We start from the raw sequence: 27,241 nt of genomic DNA, 5'->3' as shown, positions 1-27,241 counted from the left end.
TCCTTCCTTTTGCCGTATAAAACTCCTGTCCCGGAAGCTGCTTGTAGTCAGCTTTAACGTAGGTTTCGTCGTCCATTACCACGTCAAACTTCGTCAGCATCGTCGTGTACAGCCTCCGGGATCGCGCGTTGGCCGTCGTATTTTATTTATCATCGCGATTTGGAGTCACTACCTTCTTGTCAGTCGATAGTCCGGCTCGTTTTTTGGCTCGATGCACGGTTGTAGACGATACACCCAGCTTATTTGCGGCATCTCGGAGAGAGAGGTTAGGGTTTCGCTTGAAACTACCGGCAACTCTCTTTGTCGTCTCAGCGGCTTCCGGTTTTCGATTTCCCCCCGATACAGGCTTCCTGGCTGTCGACAAACGTTCCCCAAACACTTTAACCTTCCAAAGCCGTTCGCTAAATATCCGTTTCGGGAAAATATGCGTTGTAATTTGATTTCGTTCTCCTGGCTGTAAATGTTAACCGATTTTGATGATATAATATTCATTGTGTAGGTAATTTATTCTAATAACTCAACATTTCAAAATAAAGCCGATATGTATTACCAGGTTTTCAGAAACTGGTTCAGAAAGTTAAAAGTCCGAAAAATCAATTTTATTTTTAAAATACTCATAATTTTTGACAGCTTTTATGTATTTAAGTGTTTCATTGATGTTTGAAATTGTCAAGAATCCATCTATCCGACAATGTATAGATATGTTGGGGTCCAATGAAAGTTTTTACCGCTATGACAGATCTTCCGGTAGAAAAAAGTCTTACTTTAAAAAAACGACATCCAGTTTTGGCTTTGCTTAGCTGTATTTCATTTCTCAATGAACCGAATTTAAAAATTCAAATTTTAGTTTTTTGGCGTTAATTTGATCATTATTTTCATAGAACATACTTGGTATGTCAAAACTACCAGTTCATCGGTATATTGGAATGATGATAAAGATGTTTGAAATGTGCGCTTCGGGTCATATTGACCCGAACGGCTTTGGAGGGTTAATTACATTTGTATCGGTTGATTTTGCAACTTTTAGAGATTTTGCCAGCTTTGCGTGCGAGTAGCTCGGATTTTCGCGATGCGCGAGCAAAATTATGAAACGCTCCTCTTCTTCCTTGGACGGCATTTTGACAACTGAAGAGTGAATTCCAAAATCAAAATAGGAGCAACATTCTACACACACACACCTTCAAAATAAAGGGTGTTCAGGTTTTTTAAATGCAAAATTGAAAGAAATACGTCAAGTTGATATTGACCAAATTTTGACCGTATCTTTACGTGAAAATCAATTGGATAAAAATTATGTAGTTTTTCACGTAGCCACGACGGGCGGATTATTTTGGGTGTGAAGTAATAATTTTTTCTATCGGAAGTTTCGAGGTAGCGGTAAAAAACTTCTTTTGGACTTCCAAATATTTATACATCTATGGATAGATTTATTCTTGACAATTTCAAATAGTATAAAATCAGCGTAGGTAATATATGGAACCTATTAAAAGTAAAATAAGCAAAATTCTAATAGCTAAGTATTGGCAACGTGCTCTGTATTCATATCAATGATAAAAAAACTACAAAAAACTGCCAGTTGAGTAACACTTAGGTACCTAGATTTCAAGTAGAGCCGGTTTTCAACTGACCATTCTCTCAGAAGGACAAAGCTTTGATTTCCTAGAGAACAAAAAAAATGTTTTGAGTGAAAAATAGGATTCAATATTTTTTAAATGACATTTTTATTTTTTTAATGTGAGCTTGTTGCAATATTGCAACCAGTTTCAAATAATTTTCAATGCAATGAAGAATTATTATGCCCGCTAGCAAATCTCATTTCTGAAATTTGGCACGCCACACAAAACCATTGAAAATCGCTAGCTTAATTCAATTATAAAGCTACACAGCAAACGGTTGAACGTTGAAAACTATATAGTTTTATAAACGTAAGATCTGCCTGATTATAATGCAATCAACATTCAAACTCATCCGAACTAGGAAGATACAGTTGTTTGAAAATAGCTATTTTTTCTTAGTTTTGTCAATATATCTCGTTTTATTCTAATTGCGCATTTTTTTTTTTTTTTTGATTCCGGATTTGGCTCTGGAACCGTCCGAATAAAAAAACGACTTTCGGGTTTCGAGTTATTCCATACGTAGGTGTGCGTGAGAACGAGCGCAATGTTTACATGCAGCTGTCATTTTGTTCTCCCTTCTGGATTTTTTCACTCGGTTCTTCACATCCGTATTGCCTTTTTTTGTGTCCGGATTGCACTGGACAGCAGATAGTACGATTTTGCTTGGCTAAGAGGTTCAAAATCGCGGCAATAATCATTTTCCCGTTCATTATTTTTTTAACTGTTTTGCTTTCAGCAACAACGTTGAGAGTATTGGTGAACTTCTCGCAAAACTGACTTTCTTCTCAGGGCGACTCCGCCCGTTTTTCGAGCGAACCTAGGTTGCCTCCAGAGCAATAAATGAGCACGATGACAGCAGTTAGAGCAAACCTAGGTTGCCTCTGGTTTGCCTCCAGGTGAAAAAAATACGGTATAAATATTAAGTTAGTCAAACCTTTTTAAACATACTTTGCAAGTATAAGCTTTGCCAGAATAAATATCGTTCAAAAACTCAAATTTTTTATTTTTTTCAATTTTTTAACCGTTTTTATTTTTTATGGTTAGCTTCTACGATGTTGACGACTTCAACAAAATTACTACATTTTTTACAATCTAAAAACTTGCTTAACACATTACGGACCGCGAAAAAATCTTAGCCGAGAAACACCGAAATTCGGCACTCTATATCTTAGAAATCATTCAATCAAATTACACAAATCCAGCTTCTTTGAGTTACGGCAAGTGTTGTCTTCAATTTTTTGTCGAAGAAAGTTTATTGATAAAATATAAAAAACTTGAGTTTTGAACTAGAATGACTTTTTACTCCAGTCAATATCTAGGATAAATCAGCTTTCAAGCAGATCAATCAGATCAGGCTTTTTATGGAATTTCAAAATCTGTAGAAATAACAGCAATTTTCCAAATACCGAAAAAATAATTAAATTGGATTTTTACAATTTTCTTACACATGTTTTCAAATTTATAATAGGCTAGTGTAAAACCACAAATAAAAATAATACGGGTCAACACCTTTTAATCTCTGGAATATTTTTTGTCAATATGTGTTCCAAAAATATCAACGCAAACAAAACTCTGCAGTAAATGGTTAAAAACAGAATTGAACATTTTGGAACTAACTCACAATATTTTTCTACCATGAAAAAACATGTTCAAGGTTAAGAAATCTACAGACAGAAAAGAAAAAGATCAAAGAAAACAATTCCATCCATCGCTTCCATACTTATCAGCTTCCTCATAATTTCCAATAACCATTGAAAATAACTCGAAAAAGATTGTTCATCCACTAAACTAAAAAGAGCTGTTTTCAACCTTTTCACCTGTTCACCCACTGCTTTCAATTCTTCAAGTTATTGCCCGATTACTTGTTTGCACACATTAGAATGATATTAGACTTTTCAACTGTTCCACACCTCCACTTACCTTCTGTGACTTGGGCGGCGAGTAAAATTCGAGCATATACCCGCCCACCGTTTTGACCAGCACCAGCTTACATTTCTCCCACTTGTGCGTATTGCTGGTCTGATCGAGACTCTCCGGTGTCAGATAGTTAACCGTACCTTCCTTCCGACATTCGACGACTATTTTGGCCAGTTTGGTTTTACTCGATCGGCTTCCGGACAGCTCCACCTCATCCGAGTGCTGTTTGTGGAACAGGGCCTAGAAGAGGGGACAATCATCGGTTTAACATTTGAAGACTTTTGATTTGGGTACAGATTGAATATTTGGAGATATTGGGGGATGCTCACATGGATTACCTTTCCCTTGCGCAGACCTTTGAACGACAGTCGTCGGAAGAATGGTTTGTGGTTAGTTTTTGGCGAGTCCGTATCTTCGGAGTAGTCACTTTCCTCCAGAACCATAGCTGTGCCGTTACCAGTCTGTGAAAAGATAAAACCAAAAACAACAAAGGGTCACTAATAACTGAAATTCTCCACAAATGGGTGTCGCAAACCGTTTTAGACTAGGCCAGTTGATCGTTCAAAGCACAATGAACTTGAGAATGAGACAGTTGGAAATTAATTGAAATCAGAAGACGAGAGCTCAGCGGAAAATGACACCGAATCCGAATCGCGCGAATGTGCTATGTTGGTTGGTATTGATGATGCCGTCATTCATATGCAGCCACAGCTGATAACAATTCCGACCCCGGTATTCGCAAGGAATAAATCTCTATTCGGTAAAAAAGGAAAAAAGAATTCCGACCAACCGGCGTTCGTTCGTTCGCGAGGCAAAAACCAAATTCAATAACCTAAAGATTGATAATCGTTTGAACTGCATGCAAAACAAATTCGAACCTTAAAAAATTCGAAAATTGCATTCTTTGGAGCCGAGCTGTGTTATTTTTTCATTATTATTAAGGGAGATTGGGGCTGTGTTTTTTTTTTTCAAAGACTAAAACCTCAAATTGATCACTCACCTTGCACTGCATTCTCCTCCGGTGGAAATCATGCTCGAAATGTTCCGAAAAGCAATCTACGAAACGGCGCAGAAAATCCCGATGCGAAACGGTTTGTCGTGCCGATTCGGGCAGATTGTTGGTAACGTAGTGTACACAGGACTTGGCAAAATCGGCAGACGCTGCCCGGGCATGTCGTTCGCAGAACTCGGCCCAAACGCCACCACTTCCTGCACTGCTACTCACTGCACCTCCTCCTCCACCGATCGACGACGGACCACCGACACCGGTTGTTGTTCCGGGCGATACGATTGGCGCCGTCGGTGTTGAAGTTCCTACCGGGCCCGTCGAATTGGCCGCCGTGCCGGTTCCCCCGGACTGTTGTTGCCCCCCGGTGGTGCCGCAGAAACTCTGATCTCCGTCCGTTAGGTTGGCCATTGTATTATTTTACGTTGAATTTTTAACTGTGATTTTACGCTTTCAGAGCGTAATATTTTGATGTTCTATTATTATTTTTCAATAAATGTGATGCGTCCTGTAAGCAAATTAAACAACATGAATAACAAGGGATAAGCAATGGGTAAAGTATTCCTAAAATAATATAATTGATTTTATTTTTGGTTTCAGAGCTGTCATGCCATTTGCACACAACAATAACCCCTAAAATTATGTATCCACTTCTCTAAATCAATATTAATATTCACTTTTTTCTTTGTTAAATCCGAAAGCTGCCATACTTAGGGGAGATGAGGGCGTAATGGCCACCTTAAGGCTGATGTCATGCTGAAGCAACTAGCAACGCAACACAACGCAACGTTCCAATAAGGAAGCGTTGCAACGCATTGGTATGTCATGCTGGCGCGACCTGTCGCTTTGAAATTCCCTACAAATCATCACTTCTCTACATCTGATAATGCTTTGAATCGTCTCCTTTCTTTCGGGAACCGTCAAAAACTTATCAGATCATGCTCGGATTGCAAGAATGCCGAAATTTGAACCGACAAAATTCCTTGTTTTTTTTTTGCGGGAACCAAGAATTTATGAAAATTTTCTTGTCGATTCGAATATTATTTAGTTTATTATCACAAATTTGGACGGATCTTCGAATAATTGTGGTTAAAACCCGAAATCACTGTTTTAAAACGAGAAAAAACAATATTCCCATTGGATTTCCTACTTGTCGCGCTACAAAACACCCTGGCATCAGCTTTGTCGCGCTTTCCAATGCGCTCAGCATGACAGGTCTGCGCTTTTTCCATGGAGATCAAATGAGAGCTGGTTTGTCGTGTGAACGCGTTGCGTTGCTAGTTGCTTCAGCATGACATCAGCCTAAGCTTGCTAAGCTTGGTATTCATAACAACATGGTTGTTTGGCTCAAATCCTTCTTAACTAACCGCTGTATCAGAATCAAGCTCGGCGATAGCGTATCCTTTCCATTAACAAATCGGTCTGGCGTCCCACAAGGAAGCAACTTGGGGCCCCTATTATTTGCTCTGTTCTTTAATGATCTGATTATCAGTTTAGAAGACGGAACCAAAATAGGATATGCCGATGATCTTAAAATATTTGTTCCTGTTATAGATATCGAAGATTGCGTTCGCTTGCAATCACTCTTGAATCACTTTGACGAATGGTGCACACTGAACAAATTATCAGTTAGTGTGTCGAAATGTTCCGTCATCACTTTTCATCGAAATAAAACACCACTCCTCTACGAATATAAAATCGGCAACCAGCTTTTAAACAGAGTATCAGAAGTCGATGACCTTGGAGTCATCCTTGATGCACAGCTCACGTTTAATAGTCAACGTTCTTCAGTCATCAATAAAGCGAATCGTCAACTCGGCTTCATCACCAAAGTGGCGCGTGAATTTACAGATCCGTATGCCTAAAATCCCTGTACTGAGCGCTAGTCCGATCAATAATTGAACATGCTTCAATTGTTTGGGCCCCTTACCAGCTAAGAGTTGGATTTTGAGGATTGAGCGCGTGTAAAAGCGATTTGTCAGAGTCGCCTTAAGACACCTTCCCTGGCGCCACCCCGAAGATCTCCCCGCTTATCCTGAGCGATGTCAGCTTTTGGGTCTAGAAACTCTTGGATGCCGCCGAAAGACTCAACAGGCAGCATTTATCTCAAAAATTTTCAACGGAGAAGTGCAATCGCCAAATTTGCTAGAAATGATAAACTTCAGTGCCCCATCAAGGACCCTACGATCTGGCTCGTTACTATTCAATCAAACTCATCGAACTTCGTATGGCTTCAATGAGCCACTAAGCGCGATGGTGCGTATGTTCCAGGATGCTGAACACCTACACCAGTTTGAAGAATCTACAAGTCGCTTTATTCGTCGAATACGTCAGTCCAGATTATTTAATATTGTTTGACCGTGTTTTTACTATTCATTTAAACTTTTATGTTCGATGAATTAATAATAAAATAAGTAAAAATGTCCAATTTCTCTAAAAAAAATCCATAAAACATATTTCGAATCATTTGCTAACAACTGGAAACGATTTTGTGAATATTATTGCATATCATCAAGCCGGCCATATTGTAAAACACATTAAACGGTTGGCCATGATCCTTTGTTGACGTATTAGGGGCAATCTTATAAAATTTTAAACTAGGAAGATAAAGTTAAGAGCTTTCATCAAAAAACTGATTGAGAAACTCCTGCAATATTTGTCCTGCTTCCACTAGAAAAGCTCGTACCCTTTACAAAATCATTACTATTTCCTCAGAACCTCAATCAAAATCAGAAAAAAAATCACAAACAAGTTCAAAAATGTTCTAGTTTTTGAAAAATGTGCCGTACACAAGCAACCTTTCAATAGTTTTCATAAGCTTTTCAAAAAATATCTTTCTTTCGTAGATTTGTATTTATTTCACATTGTTTGCTCAACTGCTTACTTATACCAATAGACTGAGTCGATTTGGGGTCACTTTTGAATTTCTCAAACCTCTCTAAAAAGCTTCGTATCGGTTCAAAACTCATCCATGATTTTTTGCAGACTTTTTAAGTAATGTTTACATCAGTAAATTCTAACTTTTAGCTTTGTATGGGAAAATTGAATACATGTATTTTGTACTGAAAACCATTTTTGTTTCTTCTGTGGAACCGAGCCTGCTTATGGTTTTTGTACCAATTTATAAATTCTCCTAAGAAAATTTTCCCCTGAAAATCTTTGTCGAAGACCTTAACTACGTATATTATAATACCTAACAGATATTACCTGTTTAACAGAGGTATGTCTTTTAGCATTGATGAACAATAAATTCAATTGACATCACTGCTTGTGCCTCGCAAAGCATTGCATGAAAAGTAGTCATGCAATGCTTCGCTATAACAAACTCATTTGGCGGAACCCCTCAAAGTTGTAAAATTGACCCGTTGAAATAACGTTGAACCCCCATGATCTGTCAAATAATGGGTCATTTTGACGGGTCAATCTTACACATTATTTTCAACAGCTCGAGTAGCTCGAGTATGCTGCAAGATGTGTAATTTTGGGTGTTATCAAAATTTCAATCAATTTTCTATATCCATCATAATTGTACACTAAATGGGAATCTTTTTCCTTACAGGTCTGCCTTGAAAAACAAAAATTGGAAAACTTTCCCGGCACAAATGAACACCGGCTTTTAATTGGGAACCTCCTCTAGCAGGGGATTGTAAAGTAAAAGTAATTTTTTTTTTCAAAATTTCAAACGATTCTGAAGTAATTAAATGTACCTATTAATTTTTTTTCGTCAGCTTTCTCCATCTCGATGATTCAAGAGGATCGACCCAGAATAATCGGCTTAACAGATAATCTAGGACAAGAAAATGAGACGGAAAAACGATAAATCATTAATGAATTATTCATTATATTTTACATTTATAACATTCCTTTTTATTTATGTGAAATGAAATATAAATAATAAAACATGAATTTCATTTAAACACATTTCACTTTATCTTGATTTGATATTCCTTGCATAAGACTTCTCGCCACATGAATCTGCTCACATCTCCACCGGGGGCAAGCGTTTTAAATAATGTGTAAATTTGACCCGACGTCAGAAGTAAAGCCTATGTATGTACCCTATAAAGGGTACAAGGTCTTTACATGGAAAAGGAGTTTACCCAGCAGTCTTTTCCGATATCGGATCAAAACTACACTATAAGGGGTTGCGCCAAATTAGTGTGTAGGAATTCAGCAATGGTGAATTGAATTTATTAATTTTCAATTCCAAAAGACATATCTAGGTCTTCAAGTAAGTTGTTCAGCGGAAAATTTCTTAGAAAGAATTTCTAAATTGGTCCTAAAACCATAAGCAGGCTCGGTTCCACAGAAGAAACAAAAATAATGTTGATTTTTCAGTACAAAATATTCAATTTTCCCATACAAACCTAAAAGTTAAAAAGTAATCATGTAAAAGTTACTTAAAAATTCTGCAAAAAGTCATGGATGAGTTTTGAACCAAAACGAAGCTTTTTGGACCCCAAGGTTTGAGAAATTCAAAAATGACCCCAAATCGACTCAGTCTATAATACCAATGCACTGTGCAAAAGCCCTATTTAAAAACTTCTGAAAAACATGGTGTGGTAAAGAAGGGCACAGATTATCAGTAATCGAGCGTCTCGATAGTGATTGCCTTTCATGACGACTTTCAACTTTTTAGAATAACACCCGAGCAGACTTTGATGCCAGAATCGATAGCAAGTAGCCTTAATGAGCTATCAATGCCAAAATGACAGTTTAGTATCGCATTTTCCCGATGGCAATATTAGGTTTCATTGAAGCATAAATATTTCAAAAGATGATGGCAAACGAACACCTAAATGAGGCATTGGGACCAAAATGAAAGTACACGGACAAAACCGAACTACCCACTGGACTACGCACTACTGAGTTGATACAGATAAAGCCCAAAGTACGTAGTTTTGGGTGGGTAGTTTTAATCTACTGGGAGGTTTTCAGCTAAGTACCCACCCGAAATTAGTGAAAAGTACGTACTGTCATACTCCTGTATTTGTTAATGTTGTCTCTACATTGTCCGACATCTTTTATTTCGTCGAACAAACGCGTTTAAACGTGACGAAAAATCTAGACCAGCTAGATAGAAATCCGGATTAATAAAAACGGGGTCGGATACGACATGTATCACGACGTGACAATCGTGGGTGCTGATATTATAGCTTCTCTCGGTAAGTTTGCTTAGCATTAAAAAATAAGAGTTTTAACCGATCCCGAAATTTCGTTTTGCTTCCACAGTCGGAGACTTTCTTTTCCGACGAATGAATCCCCGGTCAAAATTTCTTAGCGGATTGTTTGGAACCACCCAGCTACCGATTCAGGTGAAGATGAACGATAGCAACAATTACTTTTGCTGTTCTGGTTTGCCCGCAGGAGTCCCAGGACGGGATCCTACTTTCAAGGAATGGTTCTTTTGGATGCTGAAGTTTTCGTGGATACCCTGCCGGCTGATTCCCTGATTAAGAAGACTGACAGCATCGAGAATAGGCCAATTGCAACGACGAGCTCTATCTGCTCAACAAACCGGAACATACAATATTTCCAGAATTATGTAAGTAATTTGTTGTTAGATTTCTTTATCTACTTTAATAAAGGTTATGTTGATTTAATCCAGGTCCCTCAAGCAATACGAAAAAAGTGGACAATCGGTACGTTATTGCGGCACCGAGTTCATCCGAACATAGCCGGACAGAGCGTGCGAACAACGGAACAAAAAAAATGTAAACCTGAGCACGACCTGGAGGATTTAGGAACAATCGGAAAAGGTTCAGCTATCGGCCAAAGAATCCTATTCGAAGGAAGAACCGCCCTGACAGCAGCAGGAGCAATAGACATGGCTCGGAGGCATACAGCAACAGTGCTTGAAAATTAAGATCTAAACATTTAATCTACCCCAGAAAAACAATTTTTTGTTTATTTTCCTCGTGATGAATTTTAAATTAAATAAATTAAATTTTTAATCCAATATTTTTTTTAAATAGCTGAAACCCACGGTTTCCTGGATTAAAACAGTTCCCGAAAAATTAGAACATAAATTAATGGGCATTTTAACGTTTTTTTTTCTTTTTTTTTAGCAAATTTTGCAAAGTAAGTCATTTTCACCAACTGGCACCTTAAAGTACAACTACCTACTTTTAGGTTGTTGTGCTTTAACCTACTAGTAAGTTCCTGCACTGAGGTGGCGATTTACGTCAAAAATACCTAAAGTGGGTTGTTTTTTCTCCCCGTGTACTATTTGGTTTTTGTTTTGTTTTTTTTTTCAAGATAACAAAACGAGGCATCATTAAGGTTTAATTTAATATGATAGCGCAGAAAAGTTAGATCAAAATGATAGCATGATTTGGTATTCAATTTTCTGTGATGAAAATTCAGATTTATTTAGATGTTCAATATTAAATCGAACTCAACACAAATAACAAGTTTGTTCGTTACCGGCATAGTGAGCACATTTTTGAGTGTTGATTTTTTCATAAGACATACACCGTCTTAGCCGATTTAGGCTTTACAGACTGAATAAATGACGTGGACAACTTAAGATCAGTGTTCCGAAAATCACTCATTTTCAATGAATGTTCCTGATTGCACTTCGCAACTGAACGTACAGCGATCGGGTTTTGTTATTGATTGCTACTGGACTTATCCGATCATCGATCGTTCTATTCATCGCTAAAATACAGATCACCTCGCACGATGTTTGCTGTCAAAACAGTGCAGCACTATCATCAAATTGGAATCTCACCATTGAGCGATGCATACGGCGAATCATGTTGGGCTAGGATCAGGAGTGAATGGTTCAGGCAGTGAGCGAGTGATACATGTAACCGATCATTAGCAAATGTTGTTTGATTTTAAAGATAGCCAATTAATAAATTTATTTGATTTTACAGCTTTTTTTACTACAGTAAGAATAAAATCAAATTGTAGTTGTGTTTGTGATAGAAAGATGACCATCTTCCGCCGTCTTATCAATTTCTAATCAGCCAGGCGGATACTGAGTGAGTGACATTCAGAATGGATCAGTTGGTATCTCACTCATCTCCGATATGCGATGTTTGCAAACCCGATGGTTCTGAATGATGGGACACGGTTGGCATTGCTGAGTAGAGCGCTGATCGAGATTGCATACCAGTCGGGCGAAGCAGTTGCGAGAGGCGCTATCCCATTATACAATCAGAATGTATCCAACAGGAAACGCATCCTGAGTGTTTATTTTGATTGATTTGCGGAACATTGCTTAAGATTAACATTTAACAACCAGTACCGAGATGGGAATCGAACCCATGCCATCAGTGGACCAACGATTACCGTCTTACCACGCTAACCACTCGACCACCGAGACGTTTCCAGTCATTTCCTAAATAGGCATCATAAATGTATCATTATTTTTAGAACTGAATTTACATTTATTTTAAACTAATTTCTTGCAGATTGAGAAGGTGGCCGCACGCGTCTGTTCTCCGGGTCAGGGGCGGCTCATCAGCATCTGTCTCGCAGCGAGCGGCTGAATTTGGCGACGACTTTTAGCATGAAAACACGGATACGAATGGGAACTTGGAACGTTTTAACCCTTGTCCAACAAGGCAAACTGGCTCAACTTGCTAAAGAAGCTAGCCGCCTCGAGCTTGAAATTCTGGGACTGAGCGAAGTCCGTTGGCCTAACACTTGAGAACTCAAGACACAGTCCGGGCAAGTCCTGCTTTACTCTGGTACACGAGGAGAACGCGCTACTCAGGAACGAGGAGTTGGTTTCCTTTTAAGCCCGCAGGCCTATGCGGCCCTCGTTAGATGGGAACCGATAAACGAAAGAATAATCCTAGCAAAATTTAGAACACGGGTTAGAAACCTTACCAGTGTTATGCGCCAACTGACGTTGCCGATTTGCAGGAGAAAGAGCGATTTTACAGTCAACTGAACAGCGTGGTAGAGAACATTCCGAAGGGTGATATTCAAATCCATTTGGACGACTTCAACGCAAAGATTGGCTTTGACAATCAGGATCTTGAGCGCATCATGGGGCGCCATGGCCTAGGACAGATGAGCGAAAACGGAGAGCTGTTTGTAGAATTTTGTTGCAACAACATTATGGTGATCGGAGGATCGCTCTTCCCCCATCGACCAGCACATAAGGTCACTTGGGTATCCCGAGATGGCCGAACAGAAAATCAAATTGACCACATCTGAATCAGCCGGTAATGGAGAAGGAGCCTTCTTAATGTCCGCAACAAACGAAGCGCAGACATTGCATCCGACCATCACCTCGTCCTTGGTGAGATACGACTGAGAGTTCAGATATGACGTCTGCCGGTTGAAGAATCCAGAGGTGAAAAGAGCGTACGTTGAACAGCTAGAGTCCCGAGCCTCTGAATTGCCGACAGACGGAACAGTCAAAGAACAGTGGTGTGGAATCAAGAATGCCTTTATAACGACGAGCCATGGTACTCTCGGTAAAGTTCGTGGAAAAAGAAGTGAATGGATGTCGGATGAAACTTGGAGGATGGTCGATGATTGGAGAAAGGCGAAAGTCGGAATTGAGCAGTCATGTACCGGGTCAGTCAAAGCAATGTTGCACCGTCTTTTCGCTGACATTTGGAATACTGCAACATTCCCGGGCGACTGGATACAGGGTATCCTTGTAATGGTCCCGAAGAAAGGAGACCTGACAGAGTGCGGTAACTGGCGAGGCATAACGTTGATCTGTACAACCCTCAAAGTACTCTGCAAAGTGATCCTGAACAGGATCCAGAAGAAAATCGACGCTACACTCCGACGGCAAAAAGCTGGATTCCGATCCGGACGATCATGTGTGCACCACATCACAACGCTATACGAATAATACTTGAACAAATCAACGAATTCCAGGACTCTCTTTTGCTGGTGTTCGTCGATTTCGAAAAAGCATTTGACCGACTGAACCACGAAAACATCTGGGCTGCTCTTAGACGACGAGGGGTCCCAGAGAAACTAGTCCAACTCATCGAAGCATAGTACGAGGCATTTTCATGCAAGGTCTTGCACGACGGTGTCTTGTCCGAACCAATCCCGGTAACTGCTGGAGTGAGAAAGAGATGTATTTTGTCACCGCTGCTTTTTCTCATCGTAATGGATGAGATCTTGACTGGATCGATTGACTGTAGACCAAACCGAGGATTGCCGTGGAATCCTTCTGCAATTGAGCAACTGAACGACCTTGACCTGGCAGACGATATTGTTTTGCTCGCCCAAACACAACAAGACATGCAGAGCAAACTCGACGACCTCCCCGAAAGCTCCAAGGCAGCAGGTCTCAAAATCAATGTCGGAAAGACCAAGTCGTCGGAAATCAACACTGAAAATCGTTTCAATTTCGTTGTAGCTGGACAACAGGTTGAGACAGTGCAGTGCTTCCAGTATCTTGGTAGACAGATTACAACTGATGGTGGTACCAAGGAGGACATCGAAACCCGGATCAGAAAAGCCCGATTTGCGTTTGCGAGTCTCCGAAACATCTGGCGTTCACACCAGATCTCTCTACAAACTTCAACTCAATCGTCAAATCCGTATTGCTGTACGGGTGTGAAACTTGGTGCACATATGCGGTGACGACGCGAAAACTGCAAGTTTTTGTGAATCACTGCCTGCGGAACATCATCCGCGTTCGGTGGCCTGGCAACTGGATCTCAAACGTTGAACTTCATCGCCGGTGTCATCAAAAGGCGCTAGAAATCGAGATTCGGGAACGTAAGTGGAGATGGATTGGGCACACGCTGCGAAGAGATGAAAACGAGATTTGCAGAGAGGCGCTTGACTGGAATCCAGATGGGCATCGAAGAAGAGGCAGGCCCAAAAGCTCGTTGTGGCGAAGTCTAGCCGCTGAAATCCGCACAGTTGACGAGAACCTTGGCTGGCAGCAAGTGAAGACGCTGGCTCCGGATCGCCAGCAGTGGAGATCTTTTATCTCAGCCCTATGCGTCGGTCAATCGGCGCCGGACCCCTAGGTAGGTAGGTAGGTTCAAAGACAAAAGACATGCAAAGCAAACTCGACGACTCTACAGAAATCTTCAAGGCAGCAGTTCTCACAGTCAATGTTGAAAAGAATGGAGATCAACACTCAAGCTTCATGATAGTTGGGCAACAAATTGAGAAAGTGGAGTGCTTCCAGTATCTTGATAGCCGAAAAAAGACTGATGGTGGTACCAAGAAAGACAGCAAGACCCGGATCAGCAAAGCCCGATTGGCGTTTGCGAGTCTCCGGAATTGGGAAGAATGACAGCTTGCTGTTAAATTCCTTGAAAAAAAAGCGAGTCTCCGGAACATTTGGCGCTCACGTCAGATATCTCTACGAACGAAAATTCGTATTTTTAACGCAGCGAAAACTGCAAGTATTTGTAAACCGCTGCCTGCGGTGTATCATCCGTGCTTGGTGGGCTAGCGATTGGATTTCAAACGTATGACTTCATCGCCTGTGTCATCAAAAGGCGCTAGAAATCGAGATTCGGAAGCGTAAATGGAGAAGGATAGGGCATTCGCTGCGAAAAGATTCTAGTGAGATTTGCAGAGAGGCGAAGCTTAGCCGCCGAAATCCGAACTGTCGACGTGAATTTTGACTGGGAGCAAGTGAAGACGTTGATTATGGATCGCCGACAGTAGAGGTCTTTTACCACGGCCCTACGCATTGGAGGATCGGCGCGGGAACATTAAGTAAGTAAGTGATGCTTCCTTGATGCCACTCAATTTGTCTTTCAGTCCGCTTTTGATACCTAAATTTGGTCTCACCTTGATAATCTCAAATAAAATACATTTGTATATGAAACCTTAACTATGCCTCATTTTGCTCAAATTATAGAGCAAAAGATGCTTTCAATTTGCTATTGACACAACATTATGGCTTTAGTTTGCTATCAGTTAAAACTGATCATCAATCTGCTCGGGACATTCAAGCTGGATGGATGACAAATGACTTGCGGACGTTCAAAGAGAATTCCTTCAACGCAACTTGCCACCGAAGTTAAAGAATTTCAAAGCACGATACAAAGTCCTAAAGCCTTATACAATTTATAAAAACTGATTGCTTCAGGCTAGTAGGTGTCATAGGAAAAGCTTTCGAGATGGCAGTACTACGCCTTTCGCGTGATAACAACCGACAGCCTCAAACACCAAGCGCCCTGTAATCAGTTGATCTATGTTACACCTGAACTGTGCAGAATGAAACAGTCAAGGTCGCCGGAATAAAAAATACACCAGTGAATAAAATTTGATTGTATAAAATATTATTAGTGCGCCGCTTTACAAACATTTATGCGGCAGCTACTGACGGAGAGATTCTACTTATCAATATGTAAACACAGTACAATATGTTTACAGTACTACTTGCTGCATCTATCTGTTTGCATACCGCATTTACTTGTTTACAAACGTATGAATGGCAACTTACCTATTCCGAGAGACCGCGTTCGGGTTGTTTTGTTGTCAACGAGCAGTCCAAAAATTTCCAGTAGATAACTTTTAGTTGCAGTCTTCAGTCTGGAATTTATTTTCCTTCCGAGTATTCCACGATTCCGGTCTCTGTTTATCTAATCACTTCTGTCGATGCATAGCCGACCACAGATTGGCAACAATCATAATCACTTAACGCGTTCAATAGATGAGACAGTCAACGATGAATCGCTTTGGTTGAAGATAACCAATGATAGCACACTGGCACCGTGACTTAATTATTAAATCTTGTCCAGACTAGCGCAACAAGATAGCTTTCACTACAGAACACTCAGTTGTGGTGGCGTTTTTTTATTCAGAGAGCGCCCACATACATTCCCAGACGCGAGCAAATTTCACTGATTGATAACAAACAGGTTTCTCATATGATTCGAAGAGATGTCACTGTCGTTTGATTTTAGGATTATTCTTCTCCGATGATTTGGGCCCCTGACTTTTTGTAGTTTTTGTTTTGTTTTTTTTTTGCCTCTTCTCTTTTAGTTTAAATTTTGTTGCACTAGAATTATGCACCAATGACCGAAAGTACCACACCAATGCCCATTCTTGCTAGTTTAGGACATTTCTTCGTCGCAAACAGGGCACGTGAATGTGTCTGAAATCATTCGCTGCCATCACCAGACCACCGAATCACGAATAACTGCCACTCAAATCACTGCAACTGTAATGAAGGTGGTAGGTAAATCAGCTCACTCTCGCTTGGAAATTCACTGAGCGGTCTGGCGTCGTCCGTCACTTCTAAGCGCCCGCGGAATCCTCTTATCTATTCGTTCGGTGCGAAACAATATTCTATGCTCGGGTACCGCATCGTTTCTCGCTCAACGAGAACACGAGGACATTTTAATCAACGGAACAACAACTACAACGGAATGGCTTCTGCGAAATTTCACTGATGGCGATGTTCGGGGAATAGATTGTGGATGGGACAAGTCTGAAAACGAAAAAATAAAATAAATTCAGATTATATTAGATACAGATGTATTTTCATTAAAATCGTCAGAACCAATAATCTTATAACACGTATATTTCAGTTGTATTGTAGGGCAGAAACAAATGTCTTAAGGAACAATGCCACGATGATACAAATTCCAGGAACAGAAAAAAGCTATCATAATTTATTATAATTTAGAAAGCCTTCTAGTAAACTTCTGAAGTTCTGAAGGAAAATGAAGGCTTTTTCAACTTAATAAATCAATCTACAAAATCATTCAGATTCACTAGATTGATTCGATTTCATGTTAGAGATCAAGCAATCCAAGATGAGTTTGTGGAAATCTAGGCAATCCATGGTTTTCACTTCTTACTATGTTATGTTAAATAATTAATTAAGTCATTCTTTATTAAGCTATTGAAGAGAACAGTCTTTAATTTACAAGACACAATTGTTTTTGGCGACGAGAATTCAAGAATCCACTCAAGCAGTCAAGATGTCTCCAGAGTTCGAAGCTGGTCTTCTGCGGATACTCGAGAACCAAACCCGAATGCTAGAAAAATTCAACCAGGAACGAAACGTTCCAGCTCAAACTACAGACGAAGGATCCAGTCAATAGAACGGTCATCAGAAACCGGAAGATCCACGCCGGCAGAACCAGAGCGAATTTGGGATCGAAACCCTGTCAAGCGGTATCCACGAATTCAACTAATCATCGACATACCTACCTACCAAAGGGTCCGGCACCGATTGACCGACGCATAGGGCTGAGATAAAAGATCTCCACTGCTGGCAATCCGGAGCTGCCAGCCAAGGTTCTCGTCAACTGTGCGGATTTCAGCGGCTAGACTTCGCCGCCACGAGCTTTTGGGCCTGCCTCTTCTTCGATGCCCATCTGGATTCCAGTCAAGCGCCTCTCTGCAAATCTCGTTTTCATCTCTTCGCAGCGTGTACCCAATTCATCTCCACTTACGTTCCCGAATTTCGATTTCTAGTGCCTTTTGATGATGTTCCGCAAGCCGGCGCCTTGCAGTTTTCGCGTTGTCACCGCATATGTGCACCAAGTTTCACACCCGTACTACAATACGGATTTGACGTTTGAGTCTAAGATTCGTCTGAGTCTTAGTTCGTAGAGAGATCTGGCGTGATCGCCAGATGTTTCTGAGACTCGCAGACGCAAATCGGGCTTTTCTGATCCGGGTTTCGATGTCCTTCTTGGTACCACCATCAGGCGTAATCTGGCTACCAAGATACTGGAAGCACTTCACTGTCTCAACCTGTTGTCCAGCTACTTCGAAATGGGAACGATTTTCTGTGTTGATTTCCATCGACTTGGTCTTTCCGACATTGATTTCGAGACCTGCTCCCTTGGAGCTTTCGGTGAGGTCGTCGAGTTTGCTCTGCATGTCTTGTTGTGTTTGGGCGAGCAAAACAAATATCGTCTGCCAGGTCAAGGTCGGTCAGTTGCTCCAGTTGCTTGAAGGATTACACGGCAATCCTCGCTTCGGTGCACAGTAAATCAATCCAGTCAAGATCTCATCCATTACGATGAGAAAAAGTAGCGGTGACAAAATACATCCTTGTCTCACTCCAGCAGTTACCGGGATTGGTTCGTACAAGACACCGTCGTGCAAGACCTTGCACGAAAATGCCTCGTACTGTGCTTCGATGAGATGGACTAGTTTCTCTGGGACCCCTCGTCGTCTAAGAGCAGCCCAGATGTTTTCGTGGTTCAGTCGGTCAAACGCTTTTTCGAAATCAACGAACACCAGCAGAAGAGAGTCCTGGAATTCGTTGATTTGTTCCAGTATTATTCGTAGCGTTGTGATGTGGTCCACACATGATCGTCCGGATCGGAATCCAGTTTGTTGCCGTCGGAGTGTAGCGTCGATTTTCTCCTGGATCCTGTTCAGCATCACTTTGCAGAGTACTTTGAGAGTTGTACAGATCAAAGTTATGCCATACCAGTTACCACACTCGGTCAGGCCTTTTTTCTTCGGGACCTTTATAATGATACCCTGCATCCAGTCGGCCGGGAATGTTGCAGACGGTGCAACATTTGTGCTGACAAGGCAGCATCGGCTTTCAGCATTTCAGCAGGAATGCAGTCGATTCCAGGCGCTTTGTTTGATTTCATGTCTTTGATTGCCGCTTCTATTTCAGCCAGCGAGGGCGCTTCTGAGTTGACACCATTAATGCGACTTACTGTTGGCGTCTCGAGCTGCGGGTTCTGTTGGCCATCGCTATTTGTGACTCGGAAAAGTTGTCCAAAATGCTCAATGCAACGCTTGAGATGATCTGTACGATCTGTCAGCAGTTGACCTGCTCGGTCTTTCAGCGGCATTCTTGTATTAGTCCTTGCACCACTAAGGCGGTGAGAAATATCATATAATAATCGGATATCTCCAATAGCGGCGGCTCTTTCTCCCTGTTCGGCTAGAGAGTTTGTCCAGGCTCTCTTGTCTCGTTTACAAGCTCGTTTAACTGCCTTTTCCAGCTCCGCATATCGTAAGCGGGCGGCTGCTTTGGCTGACCCGGTACATGCCTGCTCAATTCCGACTTTCGCCTTTCTCCGATCATCGATCATCCTCCAGCTTTCATCCGACATCCATTCACTTCGTCTTCCACAAACTTTACCGAGAGTACCATGGCTCGTCATGATAAAGTTATTCTTGATTCTGCACCACTGTTCTTCGACTGTTCTACATGCCAGCCTCCAAAGATGTTTCAACTTTAAGTTCGTTTCTTGGAGCAATAAACTATTACGGGAAATTCGTCAGGTTCATGCACGATTTACGTCACCCGTTGGATGCGCTGCTCAAGAAAGAAGTCAAGTGGTACTGGTCAGAAGATTGTCAACAGTCGTTTCAAAAATTCAAGAAAATATTGCAATCCGACTTACTTTTGACCCACTACAATCCCAAACTGGAGATTATTGTAGCAGCTGACGCGTCTCAGTACGGGATTGGTGCTGTTCTACTGCGCCGTTTCCCCGATGGTTTCATCAAGGCAGTTTGTCACGCTTCTCAAACACTCACAAGCGCTGAGAAAAACTACTCTCAAGGCGAAATGGAAGGATTGGTCCTCATTTTTGCCGGCATTTTACCCTCCCACCGATCAAAAGCTTCTTCTTCGTATTTTTGGATCTAAGAAAGGTGAGCCGCCACAGCAAGCAGACTACGGTAAGCACTCATTCTTTTACCGTGAAATCAACGCTCTCTTCCTGGCCAATTCCGACGGAACCGTGGACTCGGCCACATTTGGATTACGCTGGTCCTGTTCGAGGTAAATTCTATCTGGTTATTATTGACACATGTTCCAAATGAGCAGAAATTTTTGCAACCAACAACACAACAGCCGGCAGCGCTACTTCGAGTTATTGCGCGTAGTCTGCTGCGACCTCAGGTTGCTTCAGTCGTGCGATATTGAACCGAGGCGGGCATCGGTTTCGAATATTGTTTACTACAGAGAGTGCCGGCCAGGCTTCCGAAAAGTACTGGCGAACGACAGTATTTTTCTTCCCTGACAGTTTTAAAAGGAGCGGTCGTGCGATGTACAGCGATGCCTTGTTTTACCTCATGCGAGAGTTTGTTCGTGGATATGAAAGTTTTTTAAGCTCCGTGACAGTTTTGGGAAAATCTTCGTGACAGTTTTCGATGCGTTGAATTTCGCATGACAGTACTACTTACTCCGTCCGACTGTAGCCGATATTCGCTCGGGCCGAGTTAATTTCGAACGAACGTATGAATTGTAAGTGATCACCCCAATCACCCTCCCCTCCCCTTTTCGCCTAACCTGCACCGGCACCACACATCGCGTTACGCCTCGGTCGTATGCTGCTGCTCGGTGTGAATATATGGCTCGTTCGATCTATTCGAACCGAGCAGCAGCGCATACGATCGGGCATGGGTACGGTATGGGCACGACAGTCACCCGTGACAGTCCTGCCCAAAACTGTCACGCCCTGCAGCCGATAGTTAGGATGAAATTATTTTCGAAACAGGAGGCATGAAGGGATGACAACCGAACTGTCGGTTGGGTTCGCTACAGCTTAAAGCACAACATTTTCGGCAACGCATGCTTTGAGCCGATTGTTCAGATACAGCCTGGGTTCTCGCACGTGAGCGATGTAGCCGAAGCGTTTCGATTCGTTACCGACGGTACAGCAGCGAACCGAGTGGTAAGGAAAACGAAGACAGTTTGTTTGGCAAGAAAAAGCTGTCATAGCAAAGCTGTACTTTTTGGAAGCCTGGTGCCGGCTGTCTATAAAAGCGTGGTCGACCTGTAATTACATTTGGTACGGTGATCTTCAGGTGTACTTGTGTGGGAGTCGGTGTTGGAAAAAGGTTCTACGTACGGCAGTTCGTTTGTAGGCAGCAACATCTATAAGTTTTTTTTTAACAAGATGGAAATTTGACTTCAATCCATAACAGCCGGGTGTTTGCTGCCGTGTGTGGGTTCATCCCACTAAAACCACCTTGGGCTTCGTGTGCCAGATGTGCCCCTTGGTTTCACCCTATGGATACTACATCAAGGGGTAGGATGTGCTCATGCACTTATACATCTCACCCTTTTCCTCTTTCTCAATTCATCTTTCTCCTTTTCTCTATCGCCAACTTCAGACTGGTACGGGAGACCCCGAGACGTGTGCCGGTTAGGTAACGCTTTCATAGTAACTCACGCCCGTCACAGCATCCACTATCCTGGGGAACTCGAGACGTGTGCCGATTAGGTAACGCTTTCAAAGTAACTCGCGCCCGTCACAGCATCCACTCCCGCAGGATTTCTAACCACCAAGGCATGGCCGATTGAGAAACTACCAAGCTAGAATCCCGTCACGACCACCCCGAATGGTATCTCCGCTTCCTTTAGCTGCAGGAAAGATCGTAGCTGAGTACGTGAGACCTTTTGTCCCACTACACGTATGAGTCCAGATTAGGGTTGCTTTTGAATTGAAGTGTCATACGAGGCCCAAGACCTTTCATTAGCTTGTCAAATTTGGTTGACTAGCTCGCTCTCTCCGTTCATCATCTTTCCTGATTCTTATTAAATCGCGCATGATTTGCGAGATTTCGTTGACTATAGCACGCCACGACTGTTCGTTGCGACACATTTCACTCAAGATAGTTTCAGCGTTCAAATTTTGAAGTTGTTGACGCCTTGAAATGAACCTGGGGCAGACAAAGATAGCATGTTCTGCCGATTCCTCCGTATCTACGCATTCCGGGCAATAAGGCGAGCTGATGAGCTTAAACCGATGAAGGTATTGCTTAAAGCACCCATGACCCGAAAGGAACTGCGTCAGGTAGAAGTTTACCTCTCCATACTTCCGATTTACCCAGTCTGAAAGTCGCGGGATTAGCCTATGCGTCCATCTTGCGTTGTTCGATGCGTCCCATTGCTCCTGCCACTTGAGGATTGACGTTGCTCGTTGAATTTTACGCACTCCTATAATAGCTCTTGCATTGTAACACTCCATATCCTCCGCCAGAGTTATATCGATGGGAATCATGCCCGCGATGACAAAAGCTGCATCTGCTGATATGGTCCTGTAGGCACAGGAAACTCGCATGGCTATTAGCCGATGTGTGCTGTGTAATTTGGATCTGTTGCGCTCTTCTTTTATCGCGGAGCTCCAGGCCACCCCACCGTATCGTAGCTTCGACAGTGCTACGCTCGCAAGGATACGTCTCTTGCTACTCTTTGGACCATGGCAGTTCGGCATAATCCAGGCCAATGAATCTATGACTTTCGATGCACTTTCATAACAGTATTTGACATGTGCACCAAAACTTAAGCGATTGTCGACCATTACTCCAAGGTATTTCAGCTGCTGTTTCGAAGATGTCGTGTACCCTCCAACAGTAATCCCCATATGCGGCACAACTCTTTTATTGGTCACGAGCAGAACTTCTGTTTTATGGTGAGCTATCTGAACCTTAACTCCCTCCATCCAGATGCCAACCCTTTCTACGGACACCATTGCAAGGTCTTCTACTTCCTTGATTGTTTCGCCGGTGATCATGAGCACGATATCGTCAGCAAATCCGACTGTCTGTATGCCTGCTGGTAGTTTCAGCGTTAACACCTCATTGTACATGGCATTCCAAAGCACAGCTCCGAGTATGGAACCCTGTGGAACACCCGCTGTTAGGGCAGTAGATCGTAACTAAGTATCGGTTTCGTACGCCAGGACTCGATTTTCGAAGAAGCTTCCTATTATCCTGCAGAGGGTATTGGGAACACGCATCCTGTGAAGCGCTTTGGCAATCGTTTCCTAGCTGGCATTATTGAAGGCATTCTTAACGTCGATTGTCACAATGGCGCAGTGACGAACACCTGTCCGCTTCTTTTTATATGCGCGCTTCGCGTACTCTGTCACCATTCGGATGGCGTCCACCGTAGATCTCCCTTTTCGAAAACCGAACTGTCTGTCCGACAGTCCACTTTCGCCTTCTGTGTTGATAATAAGTCTGTTGAATATTATCCTCTCAAGTAGCTTACCAAGGGTGTCTAGCAGACAAATGGGTCTGTATGATGACGGGTGCCCTGGGGGTTTCCCAGGTTTCGGTAGTAGCACCAGCTTCGCCGTTTTCCACGAATTGGGAAACGATCCCCCGTCGAGACACTTTTGTAGCACCATTCTGAAAGTATCCGGAATGGTCTGTACCGCCACCTTCAGCACTGCATTTGGGATTCCGTCCGGACCAGGGGCCTTATTCACCGCAAGTTTCTTAGCGATAACCACAAGTTCTTCGTTCGTTACTGGCTCGATGTCGTGGACACCCGCGTCGTACGGGGTAAGTGGTCACTGCGTCAAGTCAAGCTGCGGGAAAAGATGTGCAACGATCTCTCTCAGTTTTCCGGACACTTTTCGGTCGGCGACCTTGGGCCACCGAATCTCGCCAGTGCAACTCTATAGGCTTGGCCCCATGGGTTATCATCTACGCTCTGGCATAGCGCTCTGTAGCAGTTTTCTTTGCTTGTTTTAATAGCTCGCTTAAGTGCCACCCTGGCTGATCGGTAAACGGCACCTCTCGTCTGTTGAGCTCGTCGTCTGGCTTTTAGACAGCTAGTACGAAGCTCAGCTATTTCTGAGGTCCACCAGCAAGCCGGTCGTCGCCACCACTTCGGTGTATTTTTTCTGGGCATGGTCATGTCGCTCACCGCTACCATCATTTTCGTCAGCTGCTCAGCATTATGGACCTGGGATGCCTCCTGCATGTATACAGCTTCGGTGCACACTTCCTTGTCGAAAACTTTAGTCTTCCATCTCCGCTCGTGCACTGGCAGTTGCCTTACTGCTACCGGAATTCGGTCTCCTACGCTATAGCGTAAAGCGTATCGCCTGGTGATCGCTGTGTGTATAGTCGTCACACACTCTCCAATTCATGTCAGTTTTTACCGATGGACTCCCAGCAACATCTATTAAGTGTGAGGCCGTTTCCGTTGCTGGTGCGCGCTGAACCTTCCAATTGAATTGTCGTTTTAAATAACTCCTCCTGGCCGACCTGAGCGTTGAAGCTCCCGTTGACGATCTTGATATCATGTTTTGGGGCAGCTGCCGTATTCACGTTTAAGCTGCGCGTGGAGTACGTCTTTGTCGTCACCGGTACTTCCGATGTGAAAGCTGTGCACGTTGATAATGCTGATGTTGAAGAACCGGCCCTTGATCCTCTACCGACACTTTCGTGAGTCGATCAGCCACCACCCGATTGCGCGCTTAGGCATATTTTCCATTATTATAGAGCTGTTCCAAGCTCGTGTGTGTAGCCACAGCTTTGGGAGATGGTACGACCATCTCGGAACGCACGTACCGTGGAGCCCTTCCAGCATACCTGCAGCTCTACAATGTCGAATTTGCGGCTCTTCAACTCGTTGGAGAGCACGTGCGTACTGCCCATGAAATTTAAATATCGGCAGTTCCATGTTCCAAGTTTTCAATCGCTGGTCCCTATTCGTCACGTCGGTCTTTGCCGATTTCCATCGAAATTTCTTGTTCATTGTTCGTTGCTAGATGTTTTTTGCAGTCACGGGCTCGCAAGACCCGCAGCTAATTCCACTATCTCGTAGGACGACCGTCGAGATATTGCTGTTTTCAAATGAACAACCGATGTGAAGTTTCTGTAGATGTGACTGTTGAAGTTGAGACGAAAACCGATCATAGCAATCTATTTGAATTTGAATTTATCATAGCAATCATGTCTTTCCTAATTTACTATAAAAACAACCTCTAGATTGTAAACTCTATCCATTCGTTAATAAACTTTTAAACCTGTAACAAGTGTGTTCAGTTGAGTTAGTAGTTGTACATTAGTGACACTCGAGAAAATCGAGATAATTTGAAAACATATCGTACACAGGAATTGAGGGCTATGCGTATTCTGTTCAAAGATCTGTCAGAAGCATTAGAATACAGAAAGTCACCATATATAAATAAAGGATGTAGGGGAGATGGGGGCATAATGGCCACCTTAAGGAAAACGGTTATTTAACCATAGAAAATAGCTATAATATGGAGGTTACATTATTGTTTCGTGTTCAGACACTTGAAAAGCCTATTCCCTAACGGGCTGAAACGTGAAAAACTAGATGAAAACGTTAAAAAATGCATTTTAAAAAATTTGGCCAAAAGCTGAAAACCAGCCACTGTGGAGGCATAATGAGAACCCCCCCTGAGGCAGTATGAGCACCATTAATCAGGGCAAGATGTGCGTTTTCTGCCGGGGAATCTAGCAGCGAATTCAATTCGATGAAGTCAGGTGAGTCGTAGATTCATCAAACAAAGCAATAACAAAATAATCTAGGTCTGTTTGTAGAATACAAACAATTCACGCACGCTCATACATTATGTGCTTTGTTCGGAGGATGATGCTACTAGCCGTATAATGTAACAATAAAAAAATCGATCATGAATAGTAAATGGAAAAAAAATCACCTAGAACAGAAATCTAACTCTAGTCTTTTGATTACCTATAGGATAAATCGTCGGATGAAAACTAGTCAAGGTCTGGCGCTATAAATCAATTTTAATTCGCTGCTAGATTCTACGGCAGAAAATGCTCATTATGCCTCTATAATATGGTGCTCTATATGCCCCTAGTCAACAAAGTTAAGTAAAAACGTGTTTTAAAATTGATAAAAGGGAAAAATAAAAATTTTATGATGGTAAAAATTGAAAAACAATGTGTATACATCATGTTGCAGTGCGTACATTATATGTAGATCAAGGTTATTTTAAGATCATAAGAGCTTATTTCGTGGTGCTCAAAAATTATAATATTTTCGTAACTTGAAAACCAAGCTAGTTTTTTTCAAATATCTCTGTAAAGATGATAAGAAGATTCCTTTTTTTGTGAAAAATTAATACTATTGGAAGTACAAAACAAATCCTCATGAAAATTTATTTAAGAAAAAACGTACTTTCGTAGAAAAGAGTAGTGCTCATTATGCCCTGGGTGCTCGTTATGCCCTCATCTCCCCTACGTAAGTCTTGAAAATTTTTAGTTTTGTTTGTGCGTCCAGATGATTTGTTGTTGAATTTAACCTTTTATCGTACACATCATTTTCTGGCATAGATATACTTGACCATCGTCGTCTGCAAAAATGTGGATTGAGCAGTGTTGTAGAACTGTTGGAAGTGAATGGCCTGAGGGTATAAGATACTAGGTGGCTATGTAATGTAACTTACATATTTTTAAGATGTAGCTTACCTACCTAGTTAAAATTAAATAAATATGAAAGTTGAATTTTTTCTAATAGAAGTTAGCTGAATCAACATAAAACCCTATCGAAAGACGGACATATCGATGGTATTTTTTTCTAATTTATTTACCCACCTCCAGCATCCGCTCAGCGATGATTGTTTTGCTGCAGCAAGTAGTTGTTGATGACGATAATCCACCTAATCCACACGGCACACACTCAAAAGAGAGACGGGAGAAGAAGACTCGGATGCTGCTGATGCCAGTCGGACCAGGTTTCTTTCTCCGCTTTTCTTCCTTCCACACGCGGGTTGTTGCTGGAGAGACTCAGCTTCTCCCTGTTCTTCTTATTTTCATTTCCACAGCCACCAGCCCCAGCAAAGGAAAAAGCTAGCGGGACATGACGTCCGCCAACAGCGTGCAGGAAAATTCAACTTTATTCACCGGATAACACATTCCGCGCGTGGTAAATACCGTTTCCCGGAAGCGCACCTGCCACGGTACCGTTCGACACTACTTCGACCGACTTTTGAAATCGTTTTCCACCGCAAAAAGGCCAAATAAAATCCCAGATAAAAACATCCGCCGCCTTCACACCGAAAAT

General features: G+C 42.2%; 1 protein-coding gene across 3 annotated transcripts; it reads right to left on the bottom strand.

Moving 5' to 3' along the window:
- Positions 1–27,241, bottom strand: LOC129750844 (SH2B adapter protein 2-like). Of its 3 annotated transcripts, none has more exons than XM_055745943.1 (6): positions 26,773–27,241; positions 15,944–16,933; positions 4,534–5,047; positions 3,872–3,994; positions 3,537–3,773; positions 1–454 (listed from the first exon to the last, which is right to left on the bottom strand). In XM_055745943.1, exons 3-6 carry the CDS (start codon positions 4,948–4,950, stop codon positions 143–145), a joined length of 1,089 nt encoding a protein of 362 aa, XP_055601918.1. In that variant the 5' UTR covers positions 4,951–5,047; positions 15,944–16,933; positions 26,773–27,241; the 3' UTR covers positions 1–142. The 3 variants fall into 3 exon arrangements, with proteins under 3 accessions (XP_055601918.1, XP_055601917.1, XP_055601921.1); XM_055745942.1 differs by having other exon boundaries at positions 9–454; positions 3,863–3,994; XM_055745946.1 differs by lacking the exon at positions 1–454 and adding an exon at positions 2,060–2,506 and having other exon boundaries at positions 3,863–3,994.

This window comes from Uranotaenia lowii, chromosome 3 (assembly GCF_029784155.1).
Source record: "Uranotaenia lowii strain MFRU-FL chromosome 3, ASM2978415v1, whole genome shotgun sequence".
NCBI lineage: Eukaryota > Metazoa > Arthropoda > Insecta > Diptera > Culicidae > Uranotaenia > Uranotaenia lowii.
Note: the sequence above shows the minus strand (reverse complement) of the source record. Positions and strands in the feature narration are given on the sequence as shown.